The sequence below is a fragment of the Monodon monoceros genome, unplaced genomic scaffold, assembly GCF_005190385.1.
Source record: "Monodon monoceros isolate NGI ecotype Baffin Bay Population unplaced genomic scaffold, NGI_Narwhal_1 Super_Scaffold_7, whole genome shotgun sequence".
NCBI lineage: Eukaryota > Metazoa > Chordata > Mammalia > Artiodactyla > Monodontidae > Monodon > Monodon monoceros.
Window position 1 is genome coordinate 95455621 of NW_021703784.1, and position 14456 is coordinate 95470076.

The 14456-nt window shown below is 53.1% G+C and overlaps 2 protein-coding genes across 3 annotated transcripts in view; one reads left to right on the forward strand and one right to left on the reverse strand.

The window, feature by feature from the left end:
* Positions 1 to 380: 380 nt before the first annotated feature.
* On the reverse strand, positions 381 to 9966 carry SSRP1 (structure specific recognition protein 1). Of its 2 annotated transcripts, none has more exons than XM_029208917.1 (17): positions 9755 to 9966; positions 9157 to 9257; positions 8527 to 8712; positions 7568 to 7673; positions 7092 to 7282; positions 6756 to 6986; positions 6510 to 6613; positions 6298 to 6426; positions 5839 to 6060; positions 5015 to 5087; positions 4465 to 4603; positions 4302 to 4347; positions 2723 to 2852; positions 2116 to 2286; positions 1861 to 1949; positions 1131 to 1317; positions 381 to 883 (listed from the first exon to the last, which is right to left on the reverse strand). In XM_029208917.1, the coding sequence occupies exons 2-17, from the start codon at positions 9208 to 9210 to the stop codon at positions 812 to 814; spliced, it is 2130 nt and encodes a 709-aa protein (XP_029064750.1). In that variant the 5' UTR covers positions 9211 to 9257; positions 9755 to 9966; the 3' UTR covers positions 381 to 811. The 2 variants fall into 2 exon arrangements, with proteins under 2 accessions (XP_029064750.1, XP_029064751.1); XM_029208918.1 differs by lacking the exon at positions 9755 to 9966 and adding an exon at positions 9460 to 9478.
* A 1838-nt stretch (positions 9967 to 11804) lies between these two features.
* P2RX3 (purinergic receptor P2X 3) overlaps positions 11805 to 14456 on the forward strand; it is a 27464-nt gene continuing 24812 nt past the window's right edge. The window contains exon 1 of the mRNA XM_029208585.1: positions 11805 to 11924. Within this exon, the coding sequence (XP_029064418.1) occupies positions 11806 to 11924 (119 nt within the window). The 5' untranslated portion in view covers position 11805. The remainder of the gene's footprint in view (positions 11925 to 14456) is intronic.

Here is a 14456-nt window from a genome sequence, read left to right on the forward strand (position 1 = left end):
CACCACTCATCCTCCCCAATTCCCGGGGCTCAGGTTTCCATTACCCCTGCTACAGGGAAGCTGGTCAATCCCGATTCCATTATCTAAAGACTTGGAAAACCCTTGACTCATAGGTGATTAAGGATGGAGCCGGAGCTGCCCCCTCAGCTTGGCTAATGGAGTGCAACTATGAGAGAGACTTCCTAATCAGATCAGCTCTCATTTCTAGACTCTCAGGTGGCCCATCCCAGCAGAAGAGAGTGAAAAACGATGCTTGTCCAGCCGGGAACAGGACAGGATGTACCTGGAGACTTGCTTCCCAGATGAAGGGTCAGAAGAGTGCAGTAAACACAAAAGTGGCAGCAATACAACAGGGCTAGAGAGAAGGCATAAGGACATGGTTTCCAAAGTCAGTTCCCTTTATTAAATGTTGATTTTTCACAGACCAGAAATACAAAATAAAAGTAGAAATAGGCCCCGGTTAGGAGCTACAGACCTGACCTCACATGACCCCTGCTTGCAGCAACTTGACCAGGACAAGCAGCAGCTATATCCCAAAGGTAGGGAAAGCAAGACAAGGATTTGGATCCTGCACTGCCCTGCCTCCCACCCAATCTCTCCCCTAATTATAAAGAGCCATCCTTGTGAAGCAGCAGAGTAAGACACCTCCCCTGCTGCCCCAGGGAAGTGCATACTAGCAGGAGAGCTTGTTCAGATGGCATGGAATCCAAGGCCTACATTTCACACGAGGAGAAACTGGTACCAAAACATGGGGCGCGGAGACTGGGGGTGTGACAGGGTAAAGCCCAAGAAGAGAGAATTTTCCTCCTCTCTACTCATCAGATCCTGACGCCGAGTCTTCGGAGCTGGGGGGAGTACTGGCTAGCTCCTCTTCTTCAGAGTCCTGAAAACCAAAGGTCTCTTAAAGGGAAAGGTGTAGAGTCCAGGTGTGCCCCCCAGCCACTTTTCAGTGAAGAGTCCCCAATTCCCAAGCCCATCCCTAGACTCCAGCACTAGCCTTCAGAACCACAGAATTCCACCTCTCATTTCTGTCAAGGGCCAACCACAACCCTTGGTCCAGAAACACCTGCCCCACCAACTCAGACGCCCCTCACCCTCCCAGGCTCCAGAGCCCCCGACTCCTGCTGCACCTCACTCCGCCTCCTCTTCTTTTTGCTCTTATTCTCTCCTGAAGAGCTCTCATCGCTAGACACAAACTCTTTGCTCTTGAAGCTCTCACTCAGCTGCCTTGACGAAGACTTGGATGACGAGCCCCTAGAGGGTGTTGATTTCTTCTCCATCTTTACCTTTACTTTCTTCTTCTTCTTTGACTTATCCCTAGATTAGCAAGAGGGGAAAGGGGCTGGGCCCTCAGTTCCCACCCATGGTCAAGGCCAAATCTCTCCTGGCTTTAACAGGGCCCTTCCCAATCCCAGCCACACTGCCCAGCTCACTCTAAATGTGCACAGCCAGCCACCTCAGCCCCAAGTGCCCCAAGGGAGCACATCATAAACGAATAACCGGAAGAATCAACAGCTACAGCCTGAAGCAGCCCTATATGCAAAATGTACTTAAAACCTCTTACTTTATCTTTAAAATTCCATGTGAGTTATGCTCCATAATAATGAGTATTTATAATTTCCCCATACCTTCAAATAAAACTGACCCTCTTAGGAAAATGAGCCATATTTATCCAAGTGACTTCGGAAATTCTCTAGCACATTACCCATACTTGGGCAACTGCCTACCCAGATCTGAGAAGCACTGCCCACCACAGTCAGAAGCATATCTATTATCTTTAACACCCCAATCCTCAACCTGGAATTACAAAAATATCCGCCAAGAAAGCGGTTACTGGGCCATTTTGTTCCCAAGACTCACCTTTTGGAAGACTCACCCCGGCCCCCTTCATATTCTTTCATGGCTTTTTCATATTCCCTCCTGGCATCCTCAGCCTTGCGATCCCACTCCTGTCTCACACACACACACACACACACAGACACACACACACACACACACACACACACACACACACACACACAGGAAAAACACAGGGAAAAATGAGGCCTGTTGCCTGACATAGGCTAAACCAATACAACAAAGTCCCACCAACCCCTCATGTCTGCTGCTACTTACCTCTTTCTTCTCTTTGGACATTCCCTTCCAGATCTCGCCTGCCTTCTTGGAAAGATCCGTGATACTGATGCCAGGATGGTCTGACTTGATCTTCTCTCGGCTGGCGTTGAGCCACAGCATGTAGGCAGACATGGGCCTTTTGGGGGCGTTAGGGTCTTTGCCTTTCTTTACCTACGTAAGAACCCAAATGCCTTCGGCCGTCTATTTCCACAAACCGCCCCCGCCATTTTCCCAAAGAACTTATCTGGACAATTTCTTAGGGGGATAAAATGGAGAGAAGACTAAGTAGCGTCAGGCCAGACTGAGAGCTCCCCAAGGGCAAAGACAATGTCTTCCTCCCCTCTGCACCCCAGGGTCAAGCTCACTAGGGGCCCCTTTCCTTGGGCTCCTGGCACAGAAGAAGCCTGCCCCCAATTCAGATCTCCCAGAAGCTGATTATCTCAAGGGCCAGAGTGAAAAATTTCCAAGATATTCATTCCTCAAGGCCATCATCACTGACTATAAAAATCAGCCCCGGAGGACCGGTCAGCAGGCCCTACTGGTGGAGGACAGGAGGAGGTAAAGAGAACAGCTTCCCCAGCGCCCTCCCACTTAGCAGAGTCTCTACCTCCACGGGCTTCTTGCGACTCTTGCGATCCTTGGCCATCTTGGCCTTTTTAAGCTGCTTCCGTTTCTTCTCTTCCCGGTCACTGTCACCCTCATTACTGGAGGAGCTGGCAGAGGCGTTGCTGTCAAACCTGTCAAGGAGAGTGGGGCTTAGACTCGGGGAGAGAGGACAGCACCCTGCAAGCTCAGGACAGGAGGAAAATGAGCCCAAAGATACCTGCCCAGAAAGGAGAGAGGGAGGAGGACCACGGCCTCCCCCCACCAGGCCCCAGCCCTGCCTCCTCCCCTGTGCTGAGGTGGCTTCAACCACATCCTCTCCAGACCCAGCCATGGCAATGGGTTACTTGCTAAATCAATCAGTGAGAAACAAATGAACCAATGCGCTCCAGTGGCTCTCCTTGGTCATGCCCTACCTAACCGTCCCCACATTCCTGGGGACAAAACCACTGTCTGGCCTTGCCCAGAACATGCCCCAAGTCCATTTCACCACTTCCTCTGATCCAATCGTTTTAATCTGCCCTATAGTCTTTTCCGATGAAGAGATAATTAGTTACTATATAAAAAGTGGGGAAAACCAACTTCAGTCCAACCCAGTACCTACCCGAACAACAAACACTCCTACCTGTTACACTTGGAACTCCTCAGAAGGTGGAGCTGCTTTACACCTCAATGGTGCTGAGCCGTTTTCAAGGCATTTTCACAAGCATTTGCTCACTGACCTCATAAGTATGCGGCAAGCACAACTAGTGAACTCCAGCAGATTTTTTTTTTTTCTTTTTGCCGCCCAACATTCATTCCCAATTCTTCTGAATTAAGAGAGTTCCAATTTCCTGCTGGGAACCACCTTGCCCCATTCAGGAAGGGCCTACCCCAACCACAGGCTCTAAGGGCGGGTAAATGGCCTAGTTCTGGCCCATCAGAGCACATCCTAGTAACTCAGACTCAGGAAGGGGCAGTAACCACATTGTTTACCACTGCTCTGAGCAAACTGGCACTTCTGGGTGTTAAACCAGTAGGATTAAGCCTGTCCAAATCTTCTCAGGGTCATTTAACACCGCATGGGGCAAACCTATCTAAAAATAAGGAAATCAGAAAAAATAAAAAGATTCCCCACAGCTTATAAGCAGCTGGGTCCAAGTGCCTGAAGCCAATTCTATCACCAGACTCTCCAGTTACATGAGCTTATAAAATGCCCTCTTACGCTAAAGTCAGTCTGAGTCTTTTCTGACATCAGCGATCAAGAGTCTTGATGGATACAGCACGGGGAGAACACTGCCATCTCACAGGTGAGGACATCACAATGCAACGCCTGACCCAATGATCCCCAGCTGGGAAGCTGGCAAGCACTGATCCTTACTCCCATTCTCTCTCCACTGTCATTTTCTGGCTCCACAATGTGCCTTGTACTTACAAAGCATCTTGACAACCTCCAAAACACTTCCACGTATCACTTCACGGGAGGTCACTTTTCCACCCTCGGTCCGTAGGTAACGCTGACACATGGGAATGTCCAGAAATATTCTGGTCCCCTAAGTTTATAGGCTGCCACCTCACCCCCACAAGGGGGACCCAAAACTCACTCCTCTGCCACATCCTCCTCCTCTTCACCTGGGTTGAATGACTCATCTGAAAAAGAGCACAGGATACATCAACTCTGCCCCCATGGAAATCCCAGACGCCCAGCCCCCGCCCCACGGAAGAGCCGCCCCGCCCCCATGCACAGCACTGCCAAGGTGAGCCCACCGGTTTCTTCTCCTGAGTCATCACTGCTGTCATTGGCATTCTCCTCCCGGATCTTGCCCTCCTCCTTCATCCGTTCCAAGTAGGCATCGTGCTGGTCTTCGTCGGAGTCGGCGTATTCATCATAGCTGGGGTTCATGCCCTAGTCAGGGCAGAGGTGAGAGTGAGGGCCAAACCACCCTGGTGCCTGTAGACTCAAAAAAGCGCTCCCCATGCCTGTGAGTAGATCAGAGCAGCGCCCAGAAGACCCTGGGGCTGGATTGTCCACACGCAGCCAACGTGCAGGGCCTTTGCCCCAGACTTCCTGCTGGCGGGGTTAGTCCAAGCCCCTCCCTCTCCCAGCCCCACTGGGGGCTCCTGAGGGGCTGCAGAGACTGCTCTAAGGTCATGCTGAGGAAACCTGCACCAGGAGGGGGAAGGGGTCACACGCACCTCTTTTTTCTATAAGAGTAAGAAGAGAAAAGAGAGTGAAAAAGAAGCCAGACGAACCCCTGCCCCTTCGCCCCGCAGAAAGAACAGGAGAGAGGCTCATCCTTTCCACACACACAGGTACCTCTTTCAATCCTCGGTTTTTGATGTTGAGTTTTTTTGCATTGACAAAATCAAACAGTTTTCCATACTCCTCCCTGTGAGGAGAGATGCACCACATTACTAGACAGGCAGGGCCAACACAGGGGTGGACCCCATGCTGTCCTGACACCCATGGGCCAGGACAGACTGTGGGGCTTGGAGCTCTTGACCGCACTATTCCAACCCAACAGCTCAGAGACTCCCGGAAGACGGCAGGAAGAAAGAGTCAGGCACTAGCCTTGAAGGAAACCTACATGGTCTCAAGAGTTCTGGGAAATAAAAGGTGGGGAGGGAGGTGCACCTATTTACCAATATGCACAGAGCAAAGGGAGGATGCAGGGGGAGGGGATGTGTTCATCTTTTTACTGGTCTGTGTCTCATACTTCTCAGGGTTGTTATGAGGATTAAGTGTGAAGATGTTTGTAAAACATTTAGCCCACGGCGAGCACTCAATAAACATTAGCTGCCGTGTTCTCGGGCACAAAGCTCATTCCAGGAAAGAGGGAGATAGCATTTCCATCACGGGGGGAGTGGAGGAGAAAAAGGGCTAGTACCAAACACATAGAGCTTTCGTAATACGGAGAACGACTTTTTTTTTAAATACAGAAAGAAAGCAATGGAGAGGCTGCCAAGGCCTGAGCACTCCAAGGAGGACCAAATTCCAGGAAGCAAAAGAAAAATTCTGCTCAAGGCTTGAAGTCAGGGAAGAGTCCCAACCCTGGAGAGTACCCCAGGCCATGCCAGCCTTCCCGGTTGAGGCTGGGTCAGGACCAGGATGCCCAGGAAGTGACTGGCAGAGACTCTCACCTCTCAATGCTACTGAAGGTATACTGAGTGCCCTGCTTGGTCTCAATTTCAAAGTCAAAGGAACGAGTGGTGGTGGTACCACGGGCAAAGTTGACAAAGGAGATCTCATCGAAGCGGATGTGCACAGGTGGCTTGTGGACGTAGATGAAGCCCCGCTCCAGTGGGTACAGCAGTCCCGAGCTGGCCTTGTAGGAGCAGGTGATGCACTGGGCCCCCGAGTGCCTGGTGGAAGGTGCAGGGAGGTCAGTCAGCGCCGCCTCAGTAGCAGGAGGCAGTGTGTGCTCAGGCCCTCGAGTGAGTAAACCTCACTAAGCTGCTATGATGGAGGCAACTGACACCGTCAAGCTACAACCCAACCAGGCCTCCAAAGAGCTGCATTCCCATCCCAGGACAGGTTTACCATGGAGACACAGCACAGCCCATCCCCAGCAGGCCATGGGCCCAGGCCTATACTCTCACCCTTGGAAGTTGCCTGGGACTGTGATCTTGCGGTTCACCAGGGCTTTCATGACCCGGCTGACCATCTCATAGAGGGACCCTGACATGTTCTTGGTGAGCCGCCCCTCGAAGCGCTTCTCCACCTCTTCCCTGCAAACAGGAAGACGTGGTCACGAGCACTGCTGCCTTCTGCTGGCACACCTGCCTCCTGCCTGGGCCAGGGACACACTCACTCGTTCATGTTGAGAGTCAAGGAGATGTCCTCGTCCTTCGAGAAGAGGAGGATGAGGAAGTGGTAGCGGGTTTGGCCTTGCTTGATGGGGGGATCCAGGCTGATCTGGGAAGGAAGAGCCGACCAAGTTCAGCACCAGTCAGTGCTCCACAGAAACGTGCTGGTGAACTAAACACTGGTGAGATACGTCTACTAAAGACACGGGCAAAACCCAGGGCAATGCACCCCCAGCGGCTTCTGCTTTTACCACAAAAAACATCTGGCGCTGGTCCTTGTGGGGCAGCAGAAAGAGACGCAGCACTGTGGTGTAGGGGATCTTGTAGTCAAAGGTCTTGCCGTGCAGGTGCAGAAAGGTGGGGTAGATACGGATGTCATAACGGCCTCGGGGAGTCAGACACTGCAGCTCCCGGAAGATGCAGATGGCGTCTCCGGTGGCCTGGATCACATCTGCCTTCGACAGCACGTTCTGGGCAAAGGCCTGCAAAAGCACACACTGGTAATCAAGCAGCAGAGACCCCACCCCTGGGCTGTCTGGGGCCTGCTCCACACCACCTGCTCCCAAGGCAACCGGGGAAGGCCTCACCTCAACGGGGTCCACGCCATCCTCCTGGGTGGGAGGCACATAGAAGCGCACCTCCATGAGAGAGACCTCTGCATCGTCATTCTGGTGGAATTCCAGGGTCACCTCATTCTTGCCTGTGGTGCACTGGGACACGTTGCTAAGAGGTATCTCGAAGACCGGCTGGTCACCAATGTCAAAGGAAAGCAGCTGCCCTGGGGGAAAAGGCGTATGGAGCCACAGGCTCTCCCCTTGGCTCTGCATACACTATGTCCCGCCAGACTATAGGTTCCCTAAGGACAGGGCACTTAGGCTACTTTGTTAATACTGTACCCCAGGGACTAGGGACAGTGCACCGTTGGTCCTCGATTCAAGTACATGATAAATTACAAACTGACAGGAAATCAGAAACAGTGGCAGTAAGAGAGTAGAACAAGCTAAAGGCTGAAACCCTTCATCCTTCCTTCTCCTCCCAGACCTCAATCTTCCGCAAGACTCACCACCAAACTTCACTGTTCCCCAGTTCCAACCCTTCACACAGAGGTCCTTCTCCATGAGCTCCAGGCGATAGTGAGTTTTGAAGAAATCAGAGAGTTTCTCAAACTCCTGTGAGTAGAAGGGAGAGAACAAGCCCAGTAAACCCCAGTGGCCTTAACACAAACTTGAACGTTCTGGGATTATCTATTTCTGAGAAACTGCCCAATACACCTTTTATCAGAAATCCACACTGACTTAGAGTCTCAGCTATAAAGCTATTTAAAAGGCTTTTCAGGGCTTCCCTGGTGGCGCAGTGGTTGAGAGCCCGCCTGCCGATGCAGGGGACACGGGTTCGTGCCCCGGTCCGGGAAGATCCCACATGCCGCAGAGCGGCTGGGCCCGTGAGCCATGGCCGCTGAGCCTGCGCGTCCGGAGCCTGTGCTCCGCAACGGGAGAGGCCACGACAGTGAGAGGCCCGCATACCGCAAAAAAAAAAAAAAAAAAAAAGGCTTTTGGAAAAGGTTGTTTCCGGAGACCGGCTCTCAGGCTGGGAGAGGAGTAAAGGACTGACATTCCTGGCTATGCACCTCACAATGGTTTTCTGACTTTGTACAGGTATTGCTTTAGTGAAAGTGGAAATGAAGATGAAGTGAAGTCTTTAACTCAAGCAGTTCAAAATGAAAAAACAAAACCCAAACTAAAGCATCAGGTAAGACCCTGAACCTGGAGGGAGGCAATAGGCAGAAACCACCAAAAAATCAAAACAGCAGAAACACTTCCGGAGTCAAGGCACAAAGAAACTCCCAAGACTGACACCCAAAGCTGAACACTGATTGCTTAATAGCTTCAATGGTCCTGCACTAAGGAGCCCAAACTAGCATTTACATGGTTATCAGAAAAAGGAGCCCCACTTCTCTCTAGAAGGTTAAAAATCAAGAAGACGGCACAGTAAAAAGGGGGCTATGGCAACAGGACACCTCACCGACTCCCGGAAGCCGTCGTACTTGTAGACATGTCCGTTCTTCGTGAGCAGTTTAAGTCCGTGGCCCAGAGCTACTCGGCGCCAGATACCTTCCGTCAACTCCCCAGCCTGGATGTTGTCCACTTTGCCGGTCTTACTATTCTTGAAGATGATGCCCTGGCGGCTCAATCTCAGCCGACCATCATTCTGTTGGAAAAACAGGTCCAAATGCACGGGAACAGCACACAATGCAGACCAGGGTCAGTCCCACCCAGCACTCCTTCTGGGCTGGCCAGATAGCAACGCAGGAACAACAGCTAAAAGGGTGAGGGCCAATAAGAGACAAGCAGCCAGAAAATGTGGATTCTAATCCTGGCCCTGATCCAGAACCCTTGCAGGTCCTCAGTTTCGGGATTCAGGGCTGAGCAGCAGGTGTGGTCCCTTCAGATTCTAACATTGTATAATTTTTATACTCTCTCAGGATTGCTTCTTGTTGAGGAAACACCAAGTACATATCATACTCTGACTCCTTTTCCAAAGTCGCTACATTGATGATACTGCTACCTCATCAAGACAAGCTCTTGTTAGTAAACAAAACGTCTACTCCACCTCCCTCCCTCCACCTGTACTAAAAACCCAAACCCTTCTTACCATGGAGCCTTTCACCTCCTGATACACGTCGTTGAACTCCAGCGTTTCTGCCATGCTGACCTGCCGCTGTTAGGTATGCAGATACACGGCAGACCGGGAATCTGAATTCGAGAGAGGGAGATAAATAAGTACAAAAGACAACACCTCATTCTGCCTACGGATGGAGCCAAGTGGCAACCCTTGCTGTGCCTGGGATGTCTCAAGATCTCCTCTGCCTGGGAACCTACAGGCCGACTCTGCCGAACTCCAGGGGCCAGGCCCAGCCCGGGCAGAAAAACCAGGCCTGCCTGAAGTAGCGCTTACATCCCAACCAGCCACCCGCTCTGGGCACTCCACCGGGCGCCATGGCAACACGCAGCGGAGCCCCAGGACCTGCCGGGGAGGCAGCACCTCGCCCGCGCCCCAACCCAGCTCAGAGTGCAGGGTTTCCCTCCCAGAGCCCCTGCCGCGACGCGGTGCCGGACCCACAGTTCTCCCCTCCCCCTAAAATGGATTCGCCCGCCGCCCGCGGATTCCAACTCGGAATGGTCCATCACGCGCATCCCGCGGGGGAGCAGGGCCCGCGCCCTCCTGGGGAACGGGGACGGCGACCACCCACCTTCTCAAGCTGTCGCCTCGCGACGGCCCGGGTACGGGCAGTGGGCGCGCTGGGGGACGCGGAGCGGGGGCGGGGACGCGGGGGATGGGGGGGACGCTGGGGAGGCTTTTCCCGCGTGCGCGGCCCAGCGTCCCGCCACCGGAAGCCCGGCGCAGACCATAGAGCAGACGAGCTGGCTAGAGAGATGCGAGCCCGGCCCGCCTTAGCGGCGGTCACATAGAGCGTCGTCGGCGCTGGAGGACCTGAGAGAAGAGGGGTGCAATGAAGTCTCACCCGCTTGGCATCCGACTAGAAAGTGGGAGCGCGTCGGGCTCTTTAAAAATTACAGACACTTCAGGGGATGACTAGGTTTTAAAGAGAAATTGTGTAGTTGTATTTTATCAGACTTTCCACAAATGCGTGTGTACGTGTTGGAATGATGTGTGTCCTCTCTCTCCTGCACAATAGTGGTTTCGTGGAGTAGAAAGGAGCCTGTGGGACCAAAAGGAAAATATTTCATGAGTTGTGGAGAGAAATGACCCCTCCCACTGCCTCCTCTGAGAATGCGGGTGTTGGTGTGTCTGTGACTGTACTGCCCTCCCCTGTCACATGGGATTGGATCCTTTTTGAAATGAGTTCACTGCGTCCAAAAACTTCACATCAGTACCTGCAAGTTGTGAGTCGCCTGGAAGGGGCTGGCCAGCGGCAGTATCAAGTTGAAGTGTTGGTGTCAGATTCACCATGGAGCCGGAACTGATCTGAAATCACATCAGCCTGGGATTGCAGAAACCAGGCCCCGCCTTATATAGTGCTAGGGTGCGACTTGCCAAATCAGAGGAGGCCAGACCTGGAAGACATGTTTGGGTTCGTCTGCTCCAACCTCCTTTTGCAGATGGGAAAGCTGAGGCCCTAAGAGGAGCGGCCCAGGGTCTCAGTTGGCAACAAAGCTGAAGACTAAGAATCCAGATCTACTTACCCCAGTCTAGTTCTCCTCTGTCATCCTCACCGTGACCCTACATTCAGAATGACTGATAATGTGTGTCGTGTATGAAGACATCAGGACAGAATATTTGAACTCAAGATTTCTCTGACAATCTGACCTACTGTTACACCAGCTTGCTAACTCGATCCTGGGACAAGAGACAACGTGAATGCCCTGTTGCTCCCTGAACTTATAACTTTAACCTCTGGGTAATGGCTGTTACCGCACTATCTAGCAACATAAATTCAACTAGATTCAATAAATATGTACTGAGCTCTGATGCAGTGATAAGATTTGAGGAAACTAATACACAAGATGGAAACAGCACCAGCCTTCCAGGACCATGTAATCTAACAAATGATTCAGATAAGTAAACTGACAGTAAAACAAAACGCCCAAAAAGACCCAGTATGATAACGCTGTGTTGGGGTAGAGCTTCAGCCACTGCCAACGTGAGTAGGAAATGGGAACTATAGGACTCTTTAATCACCCCTTCCCAGGAGACCAAGAGACCCCCTCCCCATGACCCATGCTATTAGTGGCAACTCGAGAAAGGAGGGGATGGCTGTAGAATCGGGCAGCTTTAGGAAGACCCTCAGGAATGCAGGGGATACTCAGCTCAAGCAGGCTGTTAGGTGGCTGGGGCTGGGATACCGCAAGGGGCTTTCAGGAGAGCGTGAAGCAGCTGGTGAGCCAGGCTGAAGATGCAGCATGAGAGAATGGAGCAGAAACGGTACACGGAGTGCAGATAAAACATGAGTCCCAGGGGCCCAGCCAGATGCAGCCTGGGCAATCAGGAGCCTGGGATTGGAGACCCCACCCCTGCCATGACATCACAGGGGAGTGGGGTGGAGACGAACAAAAAGGGGGTCCCCCACCCTGGCCCTGGACTCTTGGCAGCCCAGGGTGTCAAGAGCAGAGGAAGGCTGAGCACTGGGCTAGGGTTGCCCGACTTAAAGGAACAGGCTCCCCATTCCTCAAGACCCTCTAAGCTGCCCCCTCCAGGCCTCCGTCTCTTGTCTCCCCATCCCTGTGACCTCTCCTTCTTGAGGCCACCATCGGGTCTCTTCCGAGGGGTCATTGTCTCAGCATGAACTGCATCTCAGATTTCTTCACCTACGAGACCACCAAGTCGGTGGTTGTGAAGAGCTGGACCATTGGGATCATCAACCGAGCCGTTCAGCTTCTGATCATCTCCTACTTCGTGGGGTGAGTCTGTGGCCCTCAGGTCCAAGAAGGAGGACTTCCCGGCGTCCTGTCCTCCCTGTCCTGCCCCTGGTGTTGCTGCCCAGCTGCCTGAGCTTCTCCCCTCTCGGGACCCACTGTCTCTTCCATGGGGCCACATCCCAGAAACTGGCTTCTGCTGCCGCCATCGGGGATCTGGTCCCCAGATGCGTTCGTTTTCCCAGTAAATCCTCCGGAGTTGGGCAGTGGCCTCTATGCACACACCCCGAGGAGGGGAGCTCTTGCCCCTGCACCACCCTCCACCAGGGGAGGTCCCAAGTGACCAGCTCCCCTCCCCTCTCTCGTCTCCCCCCGCCCCAAGCAAGCCAGAGGACAGACAGACCTCACACACACACATCTTCCCATCCCCCTCAGTCAACTCTTCGGGGGTCTCGGAAAGACAGGGGAGCCAGGGAAGGGGAAGGGAAGGCGCTGAGACAAGGGAGATGGTGACGGGTTGACCAGGAGGATGGCAGAGGGGGAAGGAGACAACGGACCCGCTGTGGAGTGAGGAACTCCTGTCTGACAGGGGGAGATGCTGAGAGAAGGTGGAAGGGGAGAAGCCCTCGCTCTTGGAGGGCAGGACAAAGCGGGGCATTGGGTGAGGGCCTCTGTCCCTGGGGAGGGGTGGGGAGAAACACAGGTGCAAATGCCACTCAAGGGGAGAGCTACTGTGGAGAGAAGTGGCTTTTCTGAACATGATGTAAGGACTCCCCTCAAGAGTCCAGAAAAGCTCCCCTTTGTCAGAAGGCATAAATTCCCTACATCTACCTGACTTTGTACCCTAGAACCCATCCTGGGAGTTGCTTAAGAGCCGTCAAGGTCCGAACACCCCCTCTCGGCCCCCACCTCTTGGAGGCAACCCACTGCACACACCCACACACACAGAGCTATATATGCACAGAGGTTCCTGGAGCGGGTGATGGCCGGGGGGCAAACACAGGTTCTGACCTTCTTGTGGTCATTCGCATTAGGAAAGCTGGGCAGAAACCTCGGGGGTTTTCTTTCCTGGCACGCGGGTCTCTAGGCTCGTGCTGTTCCCTGAGACAACAGTTCTGCGCGTGTGAGACAGGAAGCCACTGATGCGTGCCAGGAGTTAAGGCAAGGAGATCAAAGGAGGTCTGTGTGCGCGTGGGCGGGGCTGCGAGAGTGAGCCTGCTGGTCTGCGAGGCCGGCGTAGCATGCGGGTGTGTGCCTGGAAAGGTGGGCAGGCGTGGATTAAGGGATTTGTTTTGCTCCACACGCTTGCTGAGAGGCAGTGGGCTCCGTTCACGTGGATGTTGGGGGCAAGACTGCGCAGCCAGTGCACCTCTCGGAGATATTAGAGGAGGGATTCAAGCTTTGGGGTAGGATTAAATGGCGTTAAATGAAGTTCCCTTCCAACTCGTGGTTTCACAAGATGTGATGTTTGCAACTGTTCCCCAGCTGCATGTCCAGCGCCTGGGGCAAAGTTGGTTCTTAAAGGCTCCATGTTCCCGTGTATATGTGAGGCTGTGGTTGTTTATAGCCGCAAAATGGTACCTCGCTGGTCCATGTGAGCGCAAAAGCTGCCTCAGCACATTCCGGCCTGGCCTGGCTCCGTGGGCTCCAGGCAGGAGACTGATGGAGGGTAGACACAGCAGGCTCCAGCCCCCCCACTGCCCTTGTCTCTCCCTCATGCTGATCGAGTCTGAGGCTCCATCCTCAGTGCTGGAGCCCAGCCTGCTGGGGCGGGTGTGAGAGGCTCTTTGGCGTCTTGCTATCCAACCCCATCGATCTCCCAGCCTGACAGCTCCCCGCAGAGCAGTGCCCGGCAGTTACATCAGTGCGCTCTTTGGCCCAGCCCCTGGCCTGAGCCCCATCTTTGTGCACATGAGCCCGTGCACTGTTAGGACTGCACGAATCCATTGTCATGAATGAAGCAAAAAATGTATCAAGCATCTCTTCATGACAGGCATTAGGCACCGAGGAGAGAGCAGTCGGCAAAAGCAGGAAGGGTCATCACCCTTATGGAGCTGACAGTGCTAGAGATGGATATTAATCAAATCATCTCCACAAACAAATGTAAAATTCCAGCTGTGGCTTAGGGTTGAAGAAGGGCCGCACAGAGCTAGGAGGGCCACCAGTGCAGAGGTGTTTGAATTTGACCGGGTCGGGGAAGTAAGGGAAGGCTTTCTGGAGACGTAACATTGAAGCCGAGAGCTGAAGGATGAGTAGAAGCAGCCCAGGTGAAGGAAGGGAAGGAAGGGGGTTCAAGGCAGGGAAACCCAGCTCTGCAAAGAGAAAGAGGCTGGCAAATGCGGGGAAGACAAGGTCTTTGTGGCTGGAGCAGAGAGAGCAAAGGCGAGGATGGTGTAAGATGGGGTGCCGTCACAGGCAGAGGCCCTCAGATCAGACACCCTCAGATCTTTCATTTTTACAGAAGAGTAATGGATGTGGATGGGAAGCTACTGATGCGTTTTAACCTGTGTGTGTGTGTGTGTGTGTGAGTGAGAGAGAGAGAGAGAGAGAGAGAGAGAGAGAGAGAGAGAGAGAGAG

What these genes read in the sequence shown, in the direction of transcription:
- SSRP1 (XM_029208917.1), bottom strand. Translation starts at nt 9,210, where the DNA reads ATGGCAGAAACGCTGGAGTTCAACGACGTGTATCAGGAGGTGAAAGGC. An exon ending in AGGAGGTGAAAGGCTCCATG is followed by an intron (nt 8,713 to 9,156) that starts GTAAGAAGGGTT and finishes TTTTTCCAACAG; the next exon opens with AATGATGGTCGGCTGAGATT. An exon ending in AAAACCGAGGATTGAAAGAG is followed by an intron (nt 4,604 to 5,014) that starts GTACCTGTGTGT and finishes TGCCCTGACTAG; the next exon opens with GGCATGAACCCCAGCTATGA.